Source organism: Ovis aries, chromosome 12 (assembly GCF_016772045.2).
Source record: "Ovis aries strain OAR_USU_Benz2616 breed Rambouillet chromosome 12, ARS-UI_Ramb_v3.0, whole genome shotgun sequence".
Lineage (NCBI taxonomy): Eukaryota > Metazoa > Chordata > Mammalia > Artiodactyla > Bovidae > Ovis > Ovis aries.
The window spans coordinates 62,347,039-62,372,544 of NC_056065.1; the positions used below are offsets into that span (position 1 = coordinate 62,347,039).

At 47.4% G+C, this 25,506-nt stretch overlaps 1 protein-coding gene and 1 long non-coding RNA gene across 3 annotated transcripts in view; one reads left to right on the forward strand and one right to left on the reverse strand.

Annotated features, from left to right (window-relative positions):
• The window catches only part of LOC101102503 (voltage-dependent R-type calcium channel subunit alpha-1E), a 342,192-nt gene extending 318,463 nt beyond the window's left edge, over positions 1-23,729 (forward strand). For both annotated transcript variants that reach the window (XM_042229161.2, XM_042229165.2), the window contains 8 exons: positions 738-845; positions 1,991-2,091; positions 2,366-2,472; positions 7,620-7,731; positions 10,557-10,685; positions 11,721-11,901; positions 13,068-13,258; positions 15,035-23,729. In XM_042229161.2, the coding sequence (XP_042085095.2) occupies positions 738-845; positions 1,991-2,091; positions 2,366-2,472; positions 7,620-7,731; positions 10,557-10,685; positions 11,721-11,901; positions 13,068-13,258; positions 15,035-15,565 (1,460 nt within the window). In that variant the 3' untranslated portion in view covers positions 15,566-23,729. The remainder of the gene's footprint in view (positions 1-737; positions 846-1,990; positions 2,092-2,365; positions 2,473-7,619; positions 7,732-10,556; positions 10,686-11,720; positions 11,902-13,067; positions 13,259-15,034) is intronic.
• LOC121816049 (uncharacterized) lies at positions 4,178-13,072 on the reverse strand. Its single transcript, XR_006055504.2, has 4 exons — positions 12,894-13,072; positions 11,683-11,961; positions 7,595-7,728; positions 4,178-5,065 (listed from the first exon to the last, which is right to left on the reverse strand). It is a non-coding gene; the product is annotated as an uncharacterized LOC121816049 (long non-coding RNA).
• Positions 23,730-25,506: the final 1,777 nt, after the last annotated feature.

Consider the following 25,506-nt stretch of genomic DNA (forward strand, 5'->3'; position numbering starts at 1 on the left):
TTCCTCTTAATGAAATGAATGACTTGATGTTCACTAAGGCTCCTTTGAGCTTAAGAGGGTATGATCTTCGATGTCTGTACTATCTAACATGTCTACTGTCTACCATCTACTATCTAAAATGTCTAATAGTAGACATTTAAGTAATATTTGTTGAATGAACAAGTGAATTTCAGTTCTGGTTTGTTTGTTTTTTTTTTTTTTTCCTTACATGGGGTTTTTAACGTCTTAGAAGGATTCTGTGGCCGGTGCTATCATTTAGTGATTTAGGAAAGAAGGCTTTGCTACCTCCAGCAGGGCCTCCGGTTTCCTGCTCTTACCTGATCGAAGTCCTTTTTAAAACTGGTTCACTCAGACCCTGGGGTTAGATCACTGGAAGAACAGATACACGTATAATGAGGCAGAGGAGGTGGGCTTGTGGCGCTCTGCATTTCCCCTTCTGATATACTGAGCAGCTGGGAGGCTCTGCAAATGAATGAGGAAGCCAATCTTGGTCCCCAGGGCCTCAGCTCTCTGTGGCGGGATATCCCTGAGTCACTGAAAACAGGAGCCAGAATTCGTTCCGCTCCTTCAGCAGAAAGACCCAGCGGATTGCAAGATCCACAGTCACTAAGTGCCAAGATTTCCTCCAAGAGTATGAGGCGCCATGCTGACTCAGCCTCTGCCCCATCTCCTCCCTCCGTCCTTGTTATTTCTGTGTCTGTTCTGTTTTTGTTGTTAATAAATGTATCTTCTCCCAGGTGGTGCAGACAGGCAGCAGCTAGACTCAGAGCTCCAGAAGGAGACCCTGGCCATCTGGCCTCACCTGTCCCAGAAGATGCTGGATCTGCTCGTGCCCATGCCCAAAGGTGCGGGGTCTCCTGGCTCTCCTTGTCACTGTGGGCCCAGAATGCCAAGACCACATCTTTGGGGGGAGCATGGAGTGATCAAGGAGTTAAGGGAAGGGTGCTCTTTTATTCTTAGGAAACAGAAATCCCTCACTTCTCAACTGTCATTAATTGAAAGCAGTTTGTTTTTGCTTATTGAAGTATAGTTGATTTACATGGCTAATTTCTGCTATATAGAAAAGTGATTCAGTTATACATATTTTTTAATATTCTTTTCCACCCCTGTGCTATACTAACCTTGTCATTTATCTATCATGTATAGCTAGAAAATACTAACCCCAAACTCCCAATCCTTCGCTCCCCTTTGGCAGCCACAAGTCTGTACTGCTTTTTTTTCATAGACAGGTTTACTTGTGCCATTTTTAGAATCCATATAAAGTGATATCATATATTTGTCTTTTGTTTTCTGACTTAAGTGTGATCATTTCTAGTTGTATCCATGTTGCTGCAAACAACATGATTTCATTCTTTTTATGGCTCTGTAATATTCCATTGTGTAAATGTACCACAGCTTCTATATCCATTCATCTATGGATGGACATTTAGGCTATTTCCATGTCTTGGCTACTGTGAATAGTGCTGTTATGAACATAGGGTGCGTGTTTTAGTTTTGAAGTATAGTTTTGTTTGGATTTATGCTCAGGAGTGGGATTGTGGATCATATGGTAGTTCTGTTGTCAGTTTTCAGAGGAAGCTCCATCCTGGAAAATAGTTTCTTAAGATAGGTCACTGTGGTTGTGGGTGAAACTTCTTGGGTGCACAGCTCCCTCCTCCCACATAACACAGTTCACCAGACCTTCAAGCAGTTGGGGAAAAGGTGCTGTTACTAAGGGATGGAAATCAAGGCCATTCCAGGGGGTGGGGGGTGGTGCTTACTAATGTGTTTCTTATCATTAGTAACATGGCCCTCCCTGGGTGGCCGTGGCAGTCCCCTGAGGATAGCTCTTGGGGGGCCTGTTTACTCTGGGTCCTCAGTGCCTGGCGCAGACGGAGCCCTCCATAAATGCTGGATGGCGGGGTAGTGGAAGGGGCAAAGCTGCTTCCCAGCATCCTCACTCTCTCCGCGTCTTCTCCTGTTTCCCTCCATGCCACACTGGTGTCCTCAGCCTCTGACCTGACTGTGGGCAAAATCTATGCAGCAATGATGATCATGGACTACTACAGACAGAGCAAGGTGAAGAAGCAGAGGCAGCAGCTGGAGGAACAGGTGAAGGTCAAGGACAGACTGCGCGGTGGGTGGGCAGGCCCCCGAGGGGGCAGGCCAGTGCATCCCTGGGGGACCGTGCCCGCAAGTGCACAGAAGCAGAGACCAGGCCTCGCAGGGCCCAGGAACTGCCTGGGATCGGGAGATTAGAACCCCAGTGGGCAGAGGTTCAGGTAGTCACGCAGAGTATCAGTCATATTCCCGTTTTACTCAAGTCGCTGGTATTTCCCCCATAGTCATTTGAGTTCCTTTTTCCTCCTTTCCACTTTTAACCCAGAAAAATGCACCCATGTTCCAGCGCATGGAGCCCTCGTCTCTGCCTCAGGAGATCATTGCTAATGCCAAAGCCCTGCCTTATCTCCAGCAGGACCCCGTGCCAGGCCTGTGAGTATAACCAGAAAGCCCACAGCTCCCCTGCCTGTGTCATCAGGCAGACCCACAGATTCATCGCCTAGAAGTGCCCGAGAAATAATACTAACTCTGAGACGAGTGGATGCGCCCCTCTCTGAAACTGAGAAGGCAACATGTTGTATCTTTTTTTTTTTTTAACTTCTTATGGCAGCTCTTTTAATATCTTTAAAATATTGATTTTTTTTTACTTAGTTTTGGTTGAGCTGGGTGTTCATTGCTGTTGTCAGGCTTTCTCTAGTTGCAGTGCACAGGTTTCTCATTGAGGTGCCTTCTCTTGTTGCAGAGCATGGGCTCTAGGGAGTGTGGGCTTAGTTGCCCCACAACATGCAAAATCTTCCCTGACCAGGAATCGAACTCATGCATTGTCAGGTGGGTTCTTAACCCCTGGACCAGCAGGGAAGTCCAGCGTGTTGTATCTTAAAGTGGCTATTCAGCGGGGAGTAACGGAAAAGCAGATAGCGCAGTATGGGTGCCGCGGCCAGCTCGAGAGACAGGGAGCCCTGTGCATGGACAAAGGAAGAAGGGGCTATATTAGTATTGCCGCTTTACAGTGAAGAAACTTGTGGCTCAGAGAGACTCATTAAGTCATCCAAAGCCACATGGCTGGTAGGACTCTGAACTGGAACTTAAGTCCGTTATTTCCAAGCCCAGAGTCTTCCCTTTACACTGTGTTATCTGAAAAGAACCTTTTATCAGGCAAAACATTTTTTTTTTAATTTTCTATATTGAAAGCAGTAACAAAACTCTAATTAAGAAATGTACCAGTTCTTCTGAGTTGTAAGCCTTAGCCCCAATGTGGCCATGAGTCATAAAGGATGTATTATTATATACACACCTCATTATAACACTCTCTCTCATCATAAGCATGTAGTGAGTACTCAAAGGGCGTGAGTCTATCTTCCCACCGTAAATGGCATTTTGTAGTTGGTTGTGCTAGTGGTAAAGAATCCACTTGCCAATGCAGGAGACATAAGAGACATGGATTCAATCCCTGGGTGGGGAAGATCCCCTGGAGGAGGGCATGGCAACCCACTCCAATATTCTTGCCTGGAGAATCCCATGGACAGAGGAGCCTGGCAGGCTACATGCCACAGGGTCGCAGAGTTGGACACGACTGAAGCGAGTTATTAGTGAATTTTTTTTTCCAGTCTAGCTTATATGGAACCAATAAATCACTAAATACCATCACATCTTCAGTAATTATCAGAGGAGTGAAATCCCAGGCTTGGGAATGAGACCTCTGTCAGAACACCATTTGAAACCTCTCACACCATGAATTTCCTTCTCCCTGTGGTGTCGGAGATCTGTTTTTGAAAAGCAGTTTTCATAGGTCACAATCCACGTTTGAAAGTGAAGATGACCAGGGCCATCGGTCATTTTTACAGGAACATGTGATGTGTTGAAGTAGCAGGTGTGGATTCTCCTGTCTACAGAAAACAAGTTCATGTTTCTCTTTAGTCTGTGCAGAAAGGTCAAGAGGGCTGATTAGAGCACTAGTACTATCTTCTTGGAAGAGTTTATGGTGTTTTTCAAAGGTCTTTGGCTTAGAAATAGAGGAAACCATCCCTCCTCTAGATCTGTTTTGCCACAACGATTTGCTGTGCAAGCTATAACTCCCACCATTGGACCATCCCAGCCTCTCTCCCATATGTTTATTGATTCACTGATTCGACCAATATTTACTGAGAGTCAATGGAACCCAAAAACTGGTTTAGTCACTAGGGATTCAATCAACATGATCACAGTTTCCATGGACACAGTCCTTGAAATAGAAATTACAAGAGTGGTAACAGTTAAAAATGTGTGCGTGTGGCGGGGGTTTCGGTGGGGGGGGTGTCGGCTATTGTGATGCTGTGTGAAGGAACCAGCACACGTGGTGTGAGGATTTGAGGAAGCCTCCCTGAGGAAGCAACATTTGGGTAAGACTCAGAAGCAAGCACTTCAAGAGATGAAATAAAAGTCGGGTTAAGTTTAAGGAACCTAAAAGTGTCCTGATGGACGGTGCACAGAGAGGTCAGGGCAAGTGGCAGGTGACAGATCTGGCAGGGCTGGGAGACAGAAGTTCATTTTCATCCAAGGATAATGGGGGACACAGTCACCAGAGTGACGTGATCAGGTTTCTGCTTTCCAAAGGTCCTTCTTTAGTCTGGTGTGGGCTCAGTGGATTGGAGGGAGACAGTTTGAGAGATGGAACATCACCTAGTACATGGCTGCAGTTTTGTGAATAATTAAAGACTGTGGCTTGGATTAATAGGAAATGGAGAGAGAGTGAGAGAGCCAGACTGGAAAGGAAATTCATACACAGAACGGATCAGATGGCTGATCCGTTGGTGGCTGATTGGCTACATGGCATGCAGGAGGGGAAGGAATCAAGGATGACCTTTGGGTTTCTGGTTTGAGCTTTAGGTAGATGATGGTCCATCTCCTGAAATGGAGACATTCATGGAGCAGCGCTTGCGTTCCTCGGGACCAGCTATGCTTCTCGAGCCCTGTAGGGTTCAAGCAGTGATTGCTCTGGGGGCAGCGTGGTGACCATGCCTGAGCTCCTCTCTCATTGAGTTTACACCTGGTAGAAAAAGACATGAAACAATTATCAGAAAGAAAAAACGTGTCCTTTCTGATGATTTAATCACAATTCTAGTAAGTACGAGGACGGGGAAAAAAAAATGCATTATGATCTGAGTGCATGTGGGAGAGGGCTCTGACCAGTTTATCAGATAAGATTTCATCAAGGATGTGACTTTTAAGAAAAATTGTGAAGGATAAGTTAAAAAACGGCTTGCAAGGGACTAGGTGTTTGAGAAGCATGCTGTCTATGCTGGGGACAGCCTTTCTTAAAGTCCTGAGGCAGAAAAGGATTCTGGCACATTCAGCCAAATGTGGTTGAGAGGCCCAGCATGTTGGACTTCAGGGAATAAGGGGAAGTTATGCAAGAGGAGGGGCTTCCCTTGTAGCTCAGTTGGTAAAGATCTACCTGCCATTGAAACATGTATATTACCATATGTGAAACAGATCACCAGTCCAAGTTCAGTGCATGAAACAGGGCACTCAAAGTCAGCGTGCTGGGACAGCCCAGAGGGAGGGGAGAGAGGTGGGATGGGGGACACATGTACAACCCGTGGCTGATTCATGTCACTGTATGGCAGAAACCACCACAATATTGTGAAGTAATTAGCCTCCAATTGAATTAATTTTAAAATAAAAAGGAAACATGCACAACAGAAGAAAAAAAAAAAAAAGAATCTTCCTGCAGTACAGGAGACCTGGGTTCAGTTCCTGGGTCAGGAAGATCCCCTGGAGAAGGAAATGGCAACCCACTCCAGTATTCTTGCCTGGAGAATCCCATGGACAGAGGAGCCTGCCAAGGCTACACAACTGAGCAACTAAACCATGCAGGAGGAGGATGGTCAGGCCTCTAGACTCTTCCCCAACACTGAGGAGCTGGACAAGGTTTTCGAAGTAAGAGGTCACTCGGCGTTCAAATTAGCTAAGTCTAGAATGTTGTTCAGTGGTTTTAAGGGTCCTCTCTCGGAGAAGGCAATGGCAACCCACTCCGGTACTCTTGCCTGGAAAATCCCATGGGCGGAGGAGCTTGGTGGGCTGCAGTCCATGGGGTCGCTTAGAGTCGGACACGACTGAGCGACTTCACTTTCACTTTTCACTTTCATGCATTGGAGAAGGAAATGGCAACCCACTCCAGTGTTCTTGCCTGGAGACTCCCAGGGACGGTGGAGCCTGGTGGGCTGCCGTCTATGGGGTCGCACAGAGTCGGACATGACTGAAGTGACTTAGCAGCAGCAGCAGCAGCTACCCATTAGGGACCCTGCAGTTACTCATTTTCTGTAGGGCAGAAAGGGGCCCATTTCCTGTAGAGCTGTGCTCATCTGTTCCCTGTGTTTCTCAAGCCAAGGCCTGAGGAGGAGGACTGACATTTCAGCAGTTGTTTCAATAGCAGATGGATCTCTAGATGTTGTGAAAATTCAGCAGAAGCCCTCACCGGCGGCAAGGGGACAGGTCAGGTGAAAAACCTGCTCTTCAAATCTTCCCCTGTGCTCCCAGTCTAATGAATTACTTTTAAGTAATTGGCAGTCCTTGCTCAGGCCTCAGATTTTCCAGTGGGTTTGAGAGTCATACAGCAACAGACTCTGCAGCAGCTCTTCCCATCTCATCTGTCCCTCCTGACCCCACTGCAAGCTGCTGCCACATCACTGACCATGTCCTTCTCGAGATGAGGAAGCTCAGGCTGTGTGCTTGCTTAGGGCAGAGGGGGTGGGTAGCAGTGAATGGTGACAGCAGCGGGCCATATTCTCAGGACAGGTTCTTGGCTGCTTCTTTTTTTTCCCCCTAACTAGCTGGGTGGATCTTATTGGCTGACAGTGTCTGCAGGTACCAAACGGTGGTTTACTCATAGGCACACGGCAACAGGTCTCTGCACTTTTCATTCAGAGGCCCTTAAACACCTGGCCAGCTTTGTCTTTGTCCTTTTACCTCATTACCACTGAAGCATCCTCCTACATAGCCATCGACCCAGATGATGTCACCTCTTCAGCATCACCTCCGACCCAGTCCATAAGCCAACAGACACAGTATCTGGTACAGAGCAGTTCTTCAGTAAACGTTCAGGGCATTCAGTTGTTTCATTTGGCCATGGATGTTGGCACAATAGAACCATACTCTTACTGAGAGTGGAAGAAATTTCTTAAAAGACCATGACTGCTTAATATTTAAACAAACTGTTCACTGTTTAAACTATGGCATTTTTCCGCCGAATGGAGAAGCTGAGCAGAAACAGGTTTACAATCTAGCATTGGTCTTCCATATGGCTGAGTGTGACAAATGATGTCATTTGTCACAGATATGCCAGTCGCCAGCAAAATGATGAATCATTCCAAATGCAGGTTGAAAACAGTGGTTTCTCTTTTCCAGTGTTCCGGCCCCCGCCCCTGCCCCCCAAGGCTAGCCGCCTGTAAGTTGACAGGCTTACAACCTAGCCAAGGCTAAAGGGTATTGCCCTTGCTGGGAAAAGAGTCTTGTCTGGGTGGGAGTTAGTAATGGCAGTTACGTCATGACTGTGTCTCTCTCATGCACACTTTACCTCTGAACGTGGCATTGCTTTGCAGGAGTAGCCGGAGTGCATACCCTTCGATGAGTCCACTCTCCCCACAGGAAATATTCCAGTTGGCCTGTATGGACCCAGCTGATGATGGACAGTTCCAGGAACAACAATCTCTGGTGAATGAATTCAAAAATTACTTCCTTGGTTTCCTAATCCCTCCCAATCTTTTTTTTTTTTTTTTTTTCCACATTCTATTCCATAACCATGATCCATCAGAAAAAAAAAAAAAAAAAAGAAACACCTTTCTGATAGTCCAACCAATTACCCTGGGAGTTTCCTGCCATCTCCTTTCCTGGCTGTTTCTCATGTTTTCTGACAAATGCTCCCTCTTCAGGTTTTAAAACCCCAGAGGCCCCTTACCTGCTGCAGGAACTTAAAATGCTTCAGGCCAAGCTCTCTTAGTTTGTGTCCCTGGGCTTCACATGGAGAAACAGAAGTAACAAATGAAATCTTGCCTTTGATTGGGAGCCTTAGGATGAGTCATCATAAGAATGAGTGCCACCAACCAGGCAGTTATTAGCTGTTTGCTGGGAGATACAGGAGAATCTCATGCCTCTGCTCTGTGTGGGTTCAGGAAAATTTGCCCTTGTGGTCACAATTCTACAAGATCAAATACATTCAAAGAGGTCCCTAAGATCACGCTTGTGAACCTAAAGATTTTCATCAACAGAAATGGGCAAAATTTCTAAGAACTCTATTGAATAGAGTTTAAACTTAGAGATAAGAGGGCAGATGGAATTTTGGATTTTACTAATACAAAGCTAAAATAGGATTCCCAGAGATGACAGACTTTACTATTATTAGTTCAGAAGCCATGAGGTCAAGTTCCCTCAAGCTTTGAATTAAAGCCCAGGTGTTGATTGATCTGGAGAGAAAAAGGGGTGAAACCTGACCTCTGCAAGAGTCTATATAGACAGTTTGTTTTAAGTGAGTTCCATGTCACTTAGATTCTGATGCATCTGTGTTCTTCTCACCCCCTCTCATCCCTGTGTTCTTCTGACCCATCCCAGGGTATGCCTCTGCATACCCCAGAGCTTCCCGAATGGATGTGTGGGTGGAATGTGCATATGGCCTGCTTGTGGGTGGCATGTCTGATGGGATGGGTACCCTTCGGAAGGGAAGAGATACTTCAGTAGCACCAACAAATGAATGATTCCATTTCGTGAATCTCCATTTTGTGAGAACTGGAATTGTGCATGGCTGTACTGGGGAGACCACCAGACCAGAGCCTCCCTCCCCTCAGTGTGTGAGTGGCAGCCTGAAAGTGTTCTTGATAAGGTAGGTAAAAATACCTGGAGTAATTCCCCGCCTTCCTTTCTGAGGAACTTAGCACCAAGGCCCTGGCCTAATTGGTACAGACAGTTTAAAGGGACTTCTCATCATTTTATGGCTTGCCTGGTGCTGTGTCTGCTAAGAAAAACCTCAATCATGTGTTCTTTCTTTCACAGGGAGGCTTTATTGCATCATCCTTCCTGCAGGTTCCCCAGGGCTGAGCTGCAGTGCCAGGACTTTCTGGATCTATGTTCATCTCATTGTCAGTCCGAGTGTCTGTAGTCCAGTTCAGGTGTCAGCCCGTGCTACACACTCACCGCTGTGTACTCCTGCTCCATGTCCTGGGGCGTGGCTGTGATCTGTGTGTGTCTTGCACCACCTCTGACACCCATAGAGTGCAGTATCGTTACCACACAGACTGCAGCATTAACACGTTTCAGGTCGGACACGTGTGCTATATAAAGCATACACTGCAAACACCGTAACTTCAAGTGCACATATCCTGTCCCGTGAAGGCAGTGCTTCCGATTCATACCAGGGACCCCTCAGCCAAATGGTCATGGAGGGCAAGGGGGTGTCTTAGACACCCTTACCTTTTAACAGTACCCTAGTCACACACCCATGCCTTAGGGTGTCATTTCCTAAATATAAAATGCTCTTTTTCTGGTATAATCTCCAGACGTCCAAAATATTCCTAGCTCTTTTTGTTGGGTAGCCAGGATAAACATTTTTAAAGCAGCTCTACTCTTTATGCAGCGATACTAGCTGTCTATATAGAGCATGTGCGTTTGCCAAACTAACATTCCTTAACCAGGAAAATTAAATGATTTGGGCAGGAATCTAGAGATTTCCAATCCAACTTCTTAAAGCTCTCAAATGCTCTCATAGACCAGTACAATAGCTACTGCCCACATGTGGAAGCTGAACACTCCTTATTACATATCTCAGTTTGGACTGATCACATTATAAGTGTAAAATACACACCCATGTCAAAGGCTTCGTGCCAAAAAATGTAAAATACCTTATTTTTGTATTGATTATATGTTGCTGTGAGAATATCTGTATACACTGGGTTAAACAAAATCTATTGTTTCATATTTATTTTTGCTTTTTAAAATGTAATTACTAGGAAATTTTAAATTACACAAGTGGTTTGCAGTATATTTCTATTGGACTGCACCAGTCTAGAGCATTCTTGAAAGATGGCTACCCACACCCTTTTTTGGTTTTAATCACAAGAAAGCCCTTAAAAGCATGTCTTAAGATGTCAGAAATTGGTGGCTTTCCTTAAAACACTGCTTTCTATTTAATTGACAAATTCTTCAGATTAAAAGAATAAACCCACCACTAGCAACTTACAGAAAGTAAATTTCATAAAGTGGTAAGATCTGATGCATCTGTTTAGTAATAATTAAGATGGTCCTTAACTAGAAAAGGTGATCTTTACCCCTCAATTCTATTTAGAACTTTCTCTTTTGGGACATCTGGTATACCACATATGTGCACACAGAAACACAAATCTATATATGCCTACAACTGAGACCTTAGAGATGGATGTCTCTCTTCTGAAAGCTATTGTTCATATGGAGGAGGCAGAATCATCCACTGAAAGTGAGAAGCTATGGGATGGAACCAAGTCCCACAAGCTTGGCTGTGTGTTTATTTCTAGGAGCCAGAGGTTAGTGAATTAAAAAGCGTGCAGCCCTCTAACCATGGCATCTACCTTCCTTCGGACACCCAGGAGCATGCGGGCTCTGGGAAGGCATCCTCTATGCCACGCCTGACTGTGGATCCCCAGGTAAAAGGCAACCACCACTACTGTGTTCAGTAGCATCCTGGGCTGTATTGAACTGGTGGGTTATGAAAACACATCTGACATCTTCAGGTGAGCCCTGACTTGCTGCCACGCCTCTCTAAGAGCTGGCTTATGGGCCTTCTCTATGGAGCATGCTCCTCCACACTGTGTTTCCAGTGACAGTCTAGCCACAGCAGGCCAGCCAGCAGAAGGGTGGGGCCTCTGGATGAGCTCCACATCCTCACGACTCCACTGGCTAGGCAAGAAATACTCTCCAGGATGTTCCCCATGGGTTTTTCCTTCTTTTTCTCTGTTCCTGGCTCTTCTAACACATATGCAGTTACTTACACACACAGCTCTGTGTCAGGACTGTCTGTCCTAACCAGCACAGACCATACCTCATTCCTTTGTCTGTTTTCCTGGCTTCTTTTTTTCTGTCTGTCTGTCTTACATCAAGGTTTTGACAGAGACAAGAAATTTTTGTGGATCTGTTTTAATATCTGTGGCAAATCAAACTACCCGAGTTTAATGTGGAGCTGGGGTGGGACTGATGGAGAGAGCAATGCATTTTCAGGAGCCTTGCAGTATCTATTCAGTTACCAACTCTCCTAAGCTCTAGCGCTGTGGAACAGTGCCTTCTCTGAGGAGGGTAAGATACAAAAAGGCAAAACCACGCTTCTTGTATCGTGGAGGCTTTCTGACAGTAGCCCTCACTTATTTCAAAGCAGCTCAAGGTTCACGGCAGGTCCTGGCTGGGTCCCTGGGGTAGATGGCTCTGGGCAGCTTGCAGAGGACACTTAGCTCCCTGCTCCCCTGAGCATGACGAGGAGCCCTGCAACAGCCCAGTGACCATGTTAATGTAAAGATGCTTTCTGGAACAGCCTCCTCCAGCGTAAAGTCTGAACGAGAGGGAGTCGCGGGAGGTGACAGTTGGCAATCTTCAACCATCTCAGTCTTCTATCTTCCTTACTTTTAGACTATTTCAGTAATTAATTCATACCTTGTGTTCCTGGGTGGGGCGGGGCCTCACGTTTCCAGGTGGTGACAGATCCCAGCTCCATGAGACGTTCATTTTCCACCATTCGTGATAAGCGTTCAAATTCCTCATGGCTGGAGGAATTCTCCATGGAGCGAAGCAGCGAAAACACCTACAAGTCACGGCGCCGGAGTTACCACTCCTCCCTGAGGCTGTCAGCCCACCGTCTGAACTCTGACTCAGGTGAGAAGGTCTTCACTCTCTGCGGTGTTCCTGCTCTTGAAGGGCTGATCCTGATAAGAACTGAAAAATCATGGCAACAGAATCCAGACAAAAGACAGGGTTAGAGGAGTGAAGGAAGAATGCTCCTTAATAAAAGGGGTTCCCTATCTGACTTACATCGTGAAACACAGCAACAAAACTCCCTAGTCATCACAAAGGCTAATGAGATTTCTTTCTGCCAGACCAGGCTGTAGAAATCATGAAAGCGGAGGTTTCTTAAGGGCCTTCTACAAACCACTCTTCTACCTTAGGGATGTATTAGAGACCCCCACCCCCGGCAGGCTCTGGGTTTCACCCTCCAACTCCACCTCAACCCAGACGATGCTACCTGGAATCGGTTTATGTGTTTGAGTTTTGTTTTGTGTCTTAAGGGAAGGGGTCATATTGATAAAACCAGAAAATCACTAGTTTGGTTCAAGTTGTTCTTCAGCCAAATAGCTATTCAAGCTGTTTTTTCATTTTACTAAACGAAGAAAGAAAGACAAAAAACCAATAACATGCCCCATATCATAGGGCAGGTAAGTGGCAGAGAAGGAGCGTGTGTGCTCAGCCCCTCAGTCGTGTCTCAAGCTTTTTGACCCCATGGACTGTAACCTGCCAGACTCTTCTGTCCATAGGATTTCTCAAGCAAGAATATTGGAGGGGGTTGCCATTTTCTCCTCCCAGGGATCTTCCTGAGTAGAAGTGAAATCCTTTGACTTCAGTCTCAGGACATTACAGTAACTATATCCATCATTTCATTCATAGCAGCTTCTTAATTCCCTTCCCCTAATGCCATTTTCCCCCTAAAAAGTTACACACTTTTTAGGACACATGTTTAGGACATAGAGGATTCTTGGGCCACACTGTTGGCAAAGCTTCTACCTTAATTATATCTAGCACAAACAGAAGCATAAGAGAACAGTTGCATCCTTGGATTTGTAAGTCTTTCCAGTGACAACCTGCACACTTACCTCTTCACAAAAGGTTAATTTTCCAGCCTTTCTCTTCTGCCTCCCTTTCAGATCACCTGTTGGCATGCCTGCAGAAGTCAGGGTCCTTGAGAGGCTCGGTCCCAGGCTGTATAAGAGTTGTTCAGCAGCCAGGATGGGCAGAGTTATGATTCACTGCTTTTTCATCTTTCATAGGCCACAAGTCCGACACCCACCGCTCCGGGGGCAGAGAGCGGGGACGATCGAAAGAGCGAAAGCATCTTCTCTCTCCTGACGTCTCCCGCTGCAACTCCGAGGAGCGAGGGACCCAGGCTGACTGGGAGTCCCCGGAGCGCCGTCAGTCCCGGTCTCCCAGTGAAGGCAGGTCACAGACCCCCAACAGACAGGTGAGCGTGGAGAGGAAGCCAAGCCTCTGCAGGAAGACAGGGAAGGGTGGGCTTTTAACACTGGATGTGAAATGTGTGCATCCGGCACTCACGCAGACCTCACCTTCACAGGAAGCTGAATCCATTGTGCACAGAGGTTAGCTACTTAATGCTTATGCATTCAGAAATGATAAAAATTCACAGAAAATCAGAGCATACCCCAAGAAAGACAGTGGTGTCTAGGGGTCAGCCCAACTGCGTCCTCTGAAATCAGAGTTACAAAGTCACAACAAATAAGTTCATAAATATCTCAGGCGGATTTCAGAGGAAAGGAAGGTTTTTTAAGGCAGAAAAAAAAAAAGTCTTTGACTAATTGCATTGATCCTTAGTATTGGTTGGAATGGTGATTCCTCTCTCAACACAGGATATAAAAGATCAACCAATTTATCTAGCTTCCAGCTATCCCAAGAGGAAGACCATCTCTCCTTCTGCCCTGTTCCTGAAACAAAGCCCAGTCTAAGAAATAGTTCCAGAGCTGTGTGAAAACATTCCCTGGCCCTGTTTCCCTCCCCACCGCCATCCCTGGCTCCCTGCCTTACCTCGCTCCAAGGTTGTCAGAGGCCAGATGGCAGACCCACTCAGTGGCAATGGGGAAGAGGAGGGGCTTCCATAGACAGCTTTTAGAGGCTGTTGAGAAGGGTGCTTCCAGAGCGGTGGTGGCGAGTTTCAGTGCAGAATGGAATCACCTGGGCTTTGTTATAAATGCTCATTCCTGAGACCTTCTGCTTCAGCAGTGACACCCCCCAGAAAGGAGAACCCAGAAATCTGCACTTGGAAGGACCCAAGAATCTCCCAGAAAATCTCGAGCAGGTGGTTCTTAGGTCACACACACCTTGAGAAATGCCTCCCTGGAGGTCCATTTACCATCTCAGGGACCTTGGGGACTAGGTGAGCAGGTCAAGTCAGGCCTGAGCTAGCAGATGAGTAGCTGGTTGTACAAGCCGAGCTAACATCAGCATACCAATGAAAACACAGATACAGAAGGAGAAGGTGAGGGAAGGTATTTGCCATGTCTTAAGACCCAATTCCCAAGAACTTACCCCAGACAGAGCAACTCTAGGGCATTCATTCACCTTCCATGGAGCTGTCTTTCCTAAAACTTCAAGGCTTTCTTTTAGTGTGCCACGTGATAGAGCTTTCTGAATCTTTGCTACTCAGTGTGTTTATTCCATGGAACAAACATCTGAGAGCTTGTTATTAGTAGAAATGAAGGCGCTCAGGCCCCAGCCAGACCTTCTGATGCCAGAGATGCGTGTGTGTTTATTGCTCAATTGTGCCTGACTCTTTGCAACCCCATGGACTGTAGCCCTCCAGGCTCCTCTGTCCATGGAATTTCCCAGGCAAGAATACTGGAGTGGGTTGCCATTTCCTCCTCCAGGGGATTCTCCTGACCCAGGGATCAAACCTGTGTCTCAGATTCTTTACTTGCTGAACCATCAGGGAAGCACAGAGATGCATAAACATAATGAAAGTTGACACACCCAGTTAGTACTGGCTCCTCAATCTCCTTTCATCTCTGCATCCCTGAGTGGCTGTGATTGGTATTGGGCCTGCCAAAAAGTTCATTTGGGTGTTCTGTTCCATCGTAATGAAAACCCTGGACGACCTTCTTGGCCAACCCGATAACAGAGGGGGTTCCAGTGGCTCTCAGTAGGAGGGGTTAGAGAGCTTAACCAGGTCCCAGGTAGGGAGGATGCCAAACCCAGGCTAACAAGCCATGTTTCTCCTGCCACACAGGGCACAGGGTCCCTGAGTGAGAGCTCCATCCCCTCCATCTCCGACTCCAGCACCCCACGACGAAGTCGGCGGCAGCTCCCACCGGTCCCTCCCAAGCCTCGGCCCCTCCTTTCCTACAGCTCTCTGATGAGACACGCTGGGAGCATCTCCCCACCAGCTGATGGGAGCGAGGGTGGCTCCCCACTGACCTCCCAAGCTCTGGAGAGCAACGATGCCGGCCTGCCCGAGTCTTCCAACCCCCGGCAGAGCCACCCCTCCCCACAGCGCTACATCTCCGAGCCCTACCTGGCCCTGCACGAAGACTCCCACGCCTCGGACTGCGGCGAGGAGGAGACGCTCACCTTTGAAGCAGCCGTGGCCACCAGCCTGGGCCGGTCCAACACCATTGGCTCGGCCCCGCCCCTGCGGCACAGCTGGCAGATGCCCAACGGGCACTATCGGCGGCGGAGGCGCGGGGGGCCTGGACCGGGCATGACGTGCGGAGCTGTCAGCGACCTCCTGAGTGACACGGAAGAAGACGACAAGTGCTAGAGGCTGCTCCCCCCTCCGATGCATGCTCTTCTCTCAACACGGAGAAAAACCGAGACCCGAATTGGGAAGCCAGTGCGGCCCGGGGGGGAGGAAGAGGGAGGAAGGAGCTGGAAGGACACCGCGCAGTTATCAGAGGAGAGGAAGGGAAGGACAGAAGGCAAACCACTCAAACCCACCAAATCGCTGTATTTCCCTTTGCAAGATGGGCACTGCCGTAGTTCTGCCTCTTTGCTGGGGAAAGAAAACACGAGAACGACGGAGGGTTATTCCCAGGGGAGGAGGGACACGGGATGGCTTTGCCTCCCCTGCCCGCTTCCCAGTTTCTACAGCCGTTGGGGGGAATCGAGCCGGCCTGTGTCTGTGCCCATTGCCCCGAGAAGCCTGGGAGACGTTCTGGCTCTTCACCGGGGGAGTCGTGGAGACCCCGGGAGAGGAATCGCCTCCCTCACCAGCTCTTCCTCCTCAGTCAGCACCACAGCCTCCGCGACAGCATCTCCCGCGTTTCCCTGTGGCTTGCTTCCCCGCAAGGAGCACAGGCTGAGTTCAGGAGCATCGGATGTCAAGGGCGGGAGGCAGAGAGGGAGGACAGCAGAGAAGGGGAAGGGGTCGGGGTGCCGTGGTGGCAGCAGCAAGGGCTGGTCTGAATGAGCCAAGCCATAGTCTGGCAGCCCTCACTGTAGAGGCAGGGGCGGAGATGCGGAGAGCTGGGGTGCTGGTCGCTACAGTCCTGTCTGAGCCTGTCACCCGCTCAGGAGGTGCTGTGTTCATTAGCATAGGCTAAGAGGCCCCCCTAGTCCAGGGAGGTGCCTGAGGCACTCTGGGGAGGGTGATATTCGCAGAGTATGTAACAATCAGTGTGGCCAGGACACCAGATGATGATAACAGAGTTCAGCCTTAGCGCTGGTGCCCCATGCCACAACAGGCTTCAGCCTGGGAGATGCTGGGCACAGGGGAGCCCTGTGAGGGGTCGGGTAAGTGTGGTGGGGGCACTTCAGGGACTCAGCAAGAGTCCGTTTTCCAACCAGTATGGAGGTAATTCGGTATGTGGAGTGGGGCGGCACCGTCTCACACATACTGCCTGAGTGTCAGCCCAGACTTTGGTCCACAAGCCAGGCCCATGCCGTGCCAAGGCCAGTGAGCCCCAGTGCCAGGGGCCTGGCCATCCCCCAAGAGGGCCGCACACACCTATACAAGGTGGGCTACACCTCACCTGCTAGGGATTTCCATAGAGATGAGAAAGGCCGAAACCAGAGATGCTTCGATGAGAGAATCTGAGTTTACTGAGGCGTTCCTGTGAGGGAGGGGCCCTAGGACGGGCAGCTTCTGCAGCTGGTTTGTGATTGAGGATCAGTCTGTCAGGATTCTTTAAGGTGATGAGTAAATATACCTCAGCTTAGACCTGGGCTGCTGCTTCTAGCAAAGCAGGCTCTGATGGGGCCTCAGAATACAAACTGATAGTCCTGGAGCCCCGGTGGTCCTAAATACTCCCCTGGGCATGACCCCTTCCTGGAGCAGGAGCTGAGCAGAAGACCACCTCAGGACCTTGTTCCTAATCCGCCAAACTCAGAAGCATTGAGAAAGAGAGTCCTTTCTTGGCCGATCAGTGCTCCTTTCACGGTATCAATTATCCATTCGGGGACCATCCCTTTACACCCCTCTCCTGTTCCCAGCACCACACCATCAGGTGGAATGATTACCTGGAGGCGGGGTACCAGGCAGGGCCCTCCTCCCCCAGCCAGGAGGGGATGGAGCCTGCCTCCTGGGGCTCTCCCTGGGAAGACTCAGAGGCTCCCGGGCTGAGATTATAGCGGATAAATACTGTTTATCCTTCTCCAGCCCTGGCAGACTTCACCTCTTAGGTAGGAGCAGTCGGTGGCTGTTATTTTTCTTATGAAATTGGGGTTTTTGGTTTTTTTTTGCTTTGTTTTGTTGTTGAAATAGAAGGTATCATTGTATCAGCTCTGAAAAGCCAGATTCAACGCTGTGGCTGCAAAATCATTTGTGATGGCCCTGCCTTCTGCCCTAGATAGGGATGGCACTTCCTGGCCGCAGTCAGCCCCCAACCAAAGTAGTTACCTGCAGAAGACCAGTGAGGCAGACACATAGGCCACCGCTCTGAAGCACTGTTTTCCCTTTCCTCTCTGGCTCAGCACACCCGTGTGCCCTGGGGGTCATTAGGATTGGGACCGTGTAGCACCCAGACCCTAAGAGGCGGAGTTGTAGCCTGAGACTCAAGACGCGGGGCCTTGTGCTGTCTTAAAGGTTTCCTCCGCTCAGTGTCATTTCCTGCCCAAGTGCTGCTATTCTGGGCTGCTTTGCACAAAACTGCTTGCTTCCACCTTAGCAATGCAGCTTTCCCAGTGAGCCCGTCGCTCTGTGTTTTGAGAAAGGGCGTTGAAATGACCCCTGTGCCATGGAGACAGGAGACATGGAGGCTGGCAGAATTAGCAGAAGTGGGATTTGCCTGCACACGACATTACAGACACTCAGTGTGCTGTGCCGGGAAGCCTTCCTTCCTGGACACCTGAACTTCAACTCACATCCACACGAGCACCTGGTCCCAGAGAGGGGGGCTATCACGCACAGTAGATACAGGTCCCTGGCCAGCCCCCTGGGCTTTTTTTTTTTTTAGTACACATGAAGTTACCAACTCATCTCTTTTAGTCCACTTCCCCTGACTGAGAAGTCAGGTTCCTTCTCCTTTAGCCTGCATTTGCCCTTCTATTAAGACCAGAAAATAAAAGACAATTTTCTGTTAAGTCACAGAACACATTAGCATAATCTTATAATGGTTTCCTTCCACCTCTGAATAAATATGAACCCAAACCTTGCCTGTCACAGCCAACCAGGAGATCCATTCCTGGGTAGCAGATTCTGCCTCTTTCCCGAATCACAAAACCTCTGCTTCTCTTTGCATTAAAAAGTATGGCAGCATCTTGAAAAATTCCAGGTGGACCACCACCTTGCTTGAGGCACACAGCATGATCAAGCTTAGCACTGTAGGCCCCCTCAGAAGAGTCTTTGGCTACATGTCCAGTTTTCTTTGCTAATATGAGTCTTCAGGATCCCCTCAAAATAAGAAGGGAAGCAATGGGGAAAGGAAGAGGGAAAAAAAAAGGAAAGAGAAGGAAAAGAAACCAAGGCAGAGACAGATTCTAACTAGCTTTGTATATAGATACTCCTCTCTTCACTTAAGGCTCCAGACATACTTCTGGTGGGAAATTCTCTCTTTATATATGTACTTGTCCCTCTGCCAGTCTCAGTCAGTGAGGGGGCCAAGTGCCAGCAGACCTTCAGACAAGCAGGTAGAGCTCTAGGCCAAGGTGTCCTGTGAGCTGGGGTCAGGATAGAATCACCTGCACTGTGAAGGGACGGTACCCTTGAGGGTCCCCCATGCTCAACGTGAGGCTGTGTCCTCTTCTAGCTGAGGAATCTGTTTCTATTCTGGGTTTTGCTTCTCCCCATTCAGCATTCCTGTGAGGTTCTGAGATCCCTGATACCACCAGTTCTCTGAAGCTGAACTCCAGATCTGGTTTTGCCTTCCCTTGACACAGGGACCACAAGGAGAACACCCCATGTTCCACCACCTGGCCGGGCGCACCCTCCATACCCATCCTCTTTGGCGTGGGCTTTGTGATGGGCCTGGGTGCCCTCCCAGCAGAGCCCTCATCTTGCCACATACTAGCAGTGACGCAGCCCCTGAGAAGGTTTTGTGTGTGTGCTTAGCTGGCTCAGTCATGTCAGACTCTTTGCAACCCCATGAACTGTAGCCCACCAGGCTCCTCCTCTGTCTATGGAATTCTCTAGGCAGGAAAACTGGAGTGGGTAGCCATTCCCTTCTCCAGGGGATCATGTTAAGTCTACCCAGTCCAAGCTTATCTGCTGGGCTCTCTGCCCTTTCGGGCTTGCTTGAATCTCATGAAATACAGTCAGGGACTCACCTGGTGATTATTCATGAGATCTGAAACAGTATAAGCTGTAGAACTGCTGCTGGTGTGTATAAAATGCCCACATACTCGATGAACGCCCACTGCAGGGAAATGAGGTCTCTCCTGGAATAATGAAACAAATTGAATAATTCTGATGTTTTAAGAAAGTTTACAATTTTTTTTTTTACATTCTTATTTCTAAAGCCTGCTCTGGATGTCTCATTTTGGGACAGAATATTTCTTTAGTGGGTCATGCCAGGGATAAATTGAGAAATTGTTTAATTTCTTACCTCATCTTATAAGGTTGTATTGGGAAAGGGCATATGTATCACAGGAGGGAAGCAGAAAGTTACCTATTTTGTAGGGATTTTATGAGACCAGAAGATTAAGGAACTTTCACTGCTATTCTTAGCAGTTTCACGTCTGTTAATGTTTTGTGATCCTTAAAGGCCCAATGCCAGTGTATGCAAAAAATCAGGGTGAGGAGAGACGTGTCCACGCCTTGGGGTAGGTTGTTCTTCACTTGCTTGTCGTCTCTCCTGTCCATATTTCTCTTCCGAATTCCAGAACACTGAGCACTGTTCTGGAGTTTCAGGAGGGGACATTATGCTGTCGGAAAGGAGGACAGCATGGGCCCCCTGCAAGTGGACAGTCGGGGCATGATGGTTTAACTCCAGCCACCCAGGAGGAGTCAGGTCCAGATTTGGATAACTGTATATCCACACTGCTGCTGCTAAGTTGCTTCAGTGTCCGAGGCTCTTATTTTAACAAAAGCCAAATGAGATTAACTCAGGAGTTACGACCCAACCTTTCCATGAGGCGATCAGAGGAGAGCCTACATGAATTAACACTGCCCCTGTCAGCCGTGTGGACATTCTGGTTTTTGTTTTTTCCTCTCTCAACCACCCAGGACATCGTAGCCAGGTCTAATAACCCGACAGAGCAGCAGCCAGGGGTTCTCTGCTGACTCCAGGGGCAGGCTCACCTCCAGCCTGCCCCGGTATTGTCAGCTGCCATGTGCTGCAGTTCATCCTATCAGCGAACAGACACACCGCTTGTGGGGCAGGGGGACAGACTAGGAAAGACAGAACCGTCCTTGGTGTCTGATGGCCGTCTTTTTCTTCTCTTGACTCCGTTCTGCTTTGAGCCTCTGAAGCTTATGCATCTTAGATCACTCCAAGCCAAAGAGAACAGATTCATAGATTCTCCCATCCTCCCCAAGGGCCTGGAACGCTGCCCTTAAAATTCACACCAGTTAAGAAGTAGGAATGGAACTCAGATTAAAGTCTCGTCACGTTGCTGGAGTGTCCCCAGACTGCCTTTCTATTTTTATAGTCTTGTTTCCTTCTATTCCTTCCCCACCCCATGCCAAAAACATGGCTAGTATCTTGACCTTCTAAATGCAAGAATGGATTTTATATTAAGCTGTGCTATTATGTAAATTACTGAGTTTGAATTCTTATTTCTGGGGGTTTGAAAGAGGTGAGTAAATCAGGTAAAAAGAGAAAAGGGGATTTGTGTTTAGTTTGGATTTTGGTTTGGTTTGGCTAGTTGCATTTTTTGGTACAAGACCTACTCTGGAACAGCAGGGAGGGATAAATACATGCTCTGCGGTATTTCTAAATTAACTTCTCTTTAGGAATTAATTTCTGTCCAGTTTAATGATGTGATACTTAAGTCAAAAATCTGAGATTACACAGTACCAAATCTAGCTTCTCTCTCTGGTTTCCTTTTTATCTTCTTTTTCCTTCTAAGTCAGCTTTTGTCTCTTGTTTCTTTTCCTTTTAGGGACTTAATATGTTATCTAGAATACTAAAAAACTGAAAACATAAGGGAAGCCCAGGAAATAATAAAATGGATGTGGGATTTTTATAGGACATGTTTAATAAATACAAAATTTATGTCTTTATGGAAAGATTAAAAAAAACTTTTAAGGGCATAGTAATTTGGGAAATGAAAATTATTGGGAATCAAAAATAATAAATGCTACCCCAGCCTTCTGTAGTAACTTATGCCTTCAGCGTAAGGTTTCCCTCATTGGGAAAATTAAAGCACTAATGCCTGGCTAGTTCGTGGCTATGTCAAGTGTTTGGAAGTAAGTTAATAACTCAGCATTTTAATAAAGCACTTATTCTCTACACATCACTTTAGAAAAGTCTTCACTCCCTATATTCCATTTAGTCTTGGCATTGCTCTAAGCATTTTTTTTTAAAGACACTTCATGTTTAGTGAAACCTGAATCCAGGATTTTGCTTTAATTTCACCCTCTATTTTTTCCCATCTTCCCCTTCCTCCTTTTCTTACCTTTTAATGACAACAGAAATCCAGACTTTCTTGTTTTTAATCCAGGAAGGCAGCTGAGTATTCATGCTCAGAGATTCCCAGTGCCACCTTTGTGGACACTGAGCAAGTCTTAGGTCAGATACTCACAACACGCAGGATCCTCCTGAGACACCTCCTACTCAGCACTGCAAATCTGGAAGGAGCTTTTTCTGCGTGTGTGTGTATCTGTGTGTTCTGCCAGTTTGTCAGAGATAAGAATGGATTATCCTCTGTGTTCTGGACCAGATTCTAGAATGTATATCAGGCAGTATCACTTCTTTCTTGGTTCACTCAGAGGAGGACCCTCCAACCTGCGAGGGGACTAAGTCAAAGCTACCAAATTCAACTTTGACCTTCTCTGGTGACTCAGTTTTCTTTCCAATACTCTAATTTCTTCTAGCGATGGCCTGCATCACACCAAGAACCACCACTCAAAACAAGCCTATTAGATACCTTGATAAGGGATGAGCAGGAAAAAACACACTCCAAAACTCAAAGTGCCATTAATCAACTTTAAAAATAAAGGTAACAGGAAATGAGGGCTAAACAATGTAATCTAACTGCCAACTAAAGTCTACTGTAGTCTGGTCTTAGTTACATTTGATATGGAGCTATATAGCGTTAAGCAGATTCCAACAGATTTAGTAAAAACATAGGTATTGTATTTCAATGGCTACCAATGGAGATAGATATATACTTAGCCTGCAGGCCAAACATCAATCAGTGTTTTTCTATCTTGGGGTTTTGTCACCAAGCCAAAATTTATACAAAGCCACCCTAAGTGCTGTTGATTGCAGAGGAACCTCCCTCTTGGTGGCATTAGAGAGCTGTCCAGCCAGCTCCACTCAAACTGAGTCCATGATTTGGAACTCATGCATAAAAACAAACGGAGGAGAAAAATCTAACGAAGTTAGCATGCGGAGCATCTCATAGCTGGGACGAGTTGGGTAGAGGTGAGGAAAACAAACTCTAGAACAAAGACAAGGTTAAGGTGGGAAATACCAGCTGGTCCCAGAAAGAGGAAGGCATGTGACCTGAAATCCTCATTTATGCCAGATCACGGACCAACTCATTAGCATGGTACTAGAGACGGCCTCTTTCCACCCTAGGTAGTGGATTTAAAGGCCTCAGAGGATTCATAGAGCCCTGGAAAAAATTTTCCAGACTTGGGAGATGGAGAGAAAGGAGGTTCTTGATTTCAAGCAGCCTGAAGACAACCTCAGTGACTTTAGCTGCGCTTCAATAAAGTAGTGCCAACAGTGGACAGATTTCATTGACCTTCCTAGTGGCACAAGTGTCATGGGAGGGGAGAGGGAGGAGGGGAGGGGAAAGGGGGGAGGGGCGGCGAGTGGCACAGGAGAGGAGCTTTATCATGAACAAATGTCAGACTCCACACGGCACTCTGCTAATAGCCTCAGAGGATAACGTTGCAAGGAAATGGACAACAGGGTGTCCAGGTCATACCCTCTGCCCTTTGGTATCCAAGGTCAGGACATTCCACCCCTTGGTTTGCTCTTAGAGGATGCACACTTCAGATGGGATTGAAAGGCAAATTGGGTGTTCTGCCTTAGGCTGTTAAAATGCTGCCACCTGTGTTACAAAACCTGTGCGAGTCAAGGCGCTCCAGACGCTTCCTTACAGGCAGCATCCATTGCGGTGTGGCGTGCCAGCCTGACATCCCTTCAGTGACCATGTGTGACTGGCAGCCAGTGCTGGCCCGCCCACAGTATCGGTGCATCTCACCCAAAGCCAGAGTTCAGCGCTGCATGTTGACCAGGTGGATATCCTGTAACATAGATGCTCGTTTGGATCCAAAAGGAAAACCATTAAAAATTAAAGAAAGACAAACAACTTTCATGTTTCTTTGGGGGGGGTGTGGTCCAAGAAAATAAATAAAACCTTGTTGTAAAGAATTCATCAGCCTGATTTCCTTCACTCAATGTGTTTCTTTGAAAGTGAAGTCGCTCAGTCGTCTCCAACTCTTTGCGACCCCATGGACTGTAACCTACCAGGCTCCTCTGTCCATGGGATTTTCCAGGCAAGAGTACTGGAGTGGGGTGCCATTGCTTTCTCCAGGGGATCTTCCCGACCCAGGGATCAAACCAGGGTCTCCCACATTGCAGGCAGACGCTTTACTGTCTGAGCCACCAGGGAAACCATGTGTTTCTCTGCTCCCACTCAAGAGGAAGATCATGGGAGTGAAACTTTCCTCTCAGGGATGCTCAGTGGGAAAGGGGGGATGGGCGTGGCAACAGCTTCCAGACGTGGATGTCTTCTCAACCCATCTGGTTATGAGGAATTCCAGGGTTTCCTGAAGTTCTGGGACATTCTATCCTAGAAGATTTTCTTCTATTATATATGTTTGTCTTACAGGAAAGAAAAAATAAATAACCAGACAAACTAGTTCCCTGAAGCTGAAAAAGTTGGGCAGATTTTTCTGATCAGAAAAATACCATCTCTGGGGGAAGAATTGAAAAACAGGCAGAGGGCTTCTCTGGTGGCTCAATGGTAAAGAATTTACCTGCCAGTGCAGGAGACACACGTTTGATCCCTGGTCCAGGAAGATCCCAAATGCCCACAGGGGTAACTAAGCCCATGCACCACAACTACTGAGTCTGTGTTCTAGAACCTGGGCACCACAACAGCTGAGCCCACCTGCCGTGACTACAGAAGCCTGGACGCTCTAGAGCCTGTGCGTCACAAGAGAAGCCACTGCACGGGGCCAGAGGCGCAATGAGTAATGCGTCCAACTACGGATCAGAAGAGAGCCCACTGCAGTGAGAAGCCCGTGTGCCGCAACTAGAGTAGCCCTGCTCACCACAACTGGAGAAAAAGCCTGTGCAGCAATGAAGACCCAACACAGCCAAATAAAATTATATAACACACACACACACAGACACAGACACACACAGACACATACACGCACACACAAAAATAGAGAAAAGCCTGTGCAGCAATGAAGACCCAACACAGCCAAATAAGATAACACACACATACACACACACACAGACACACACAGACACACACACAGACACATATATACACACATACACACACACAGACACCACACACACATGAACATAGAGAAAAGCCTGTGCAGCAATGAAGACCCAACACAGCCAAATAAAATTATATAACACACACACACACACAGAGACACAGACACACACACACACACGAAAATAGAGAAAAGCCTGTGCAGCAATGAAGACCCAACACAGCCAAATAAAATTATATAACACACACACACAGACACACACACACATACACACAGACACAGACATACACACACAGACACACACACATATACACACACATATACACACACATACACACACACCACACATACACACCACACACACATGAACATAGAGAAAAGCCTCTGCAGCAATGAAGACCCAACACAGCCAAATAAAATAACACACACACACACACACACACACACACACACACACTCTTCTCTAAAAGAAGGCAGAGAATCTCTTTATGGAACATAGGGCTTCATGAATAAAACTATAATCAACTTGCCCCCCTAAAGGGAGGGAAGATGATGGGATACCAACTCCCTGCCAAGTTCAGGAGGGAGCAGACACCCCAAGATTTTCAGGAAATGCTGCCCATTCTTCCCTTCCACTCATATCATTCCTCATCTAACATCATGGCTCCTTTAATAAAAAGAATCAGTCCGTG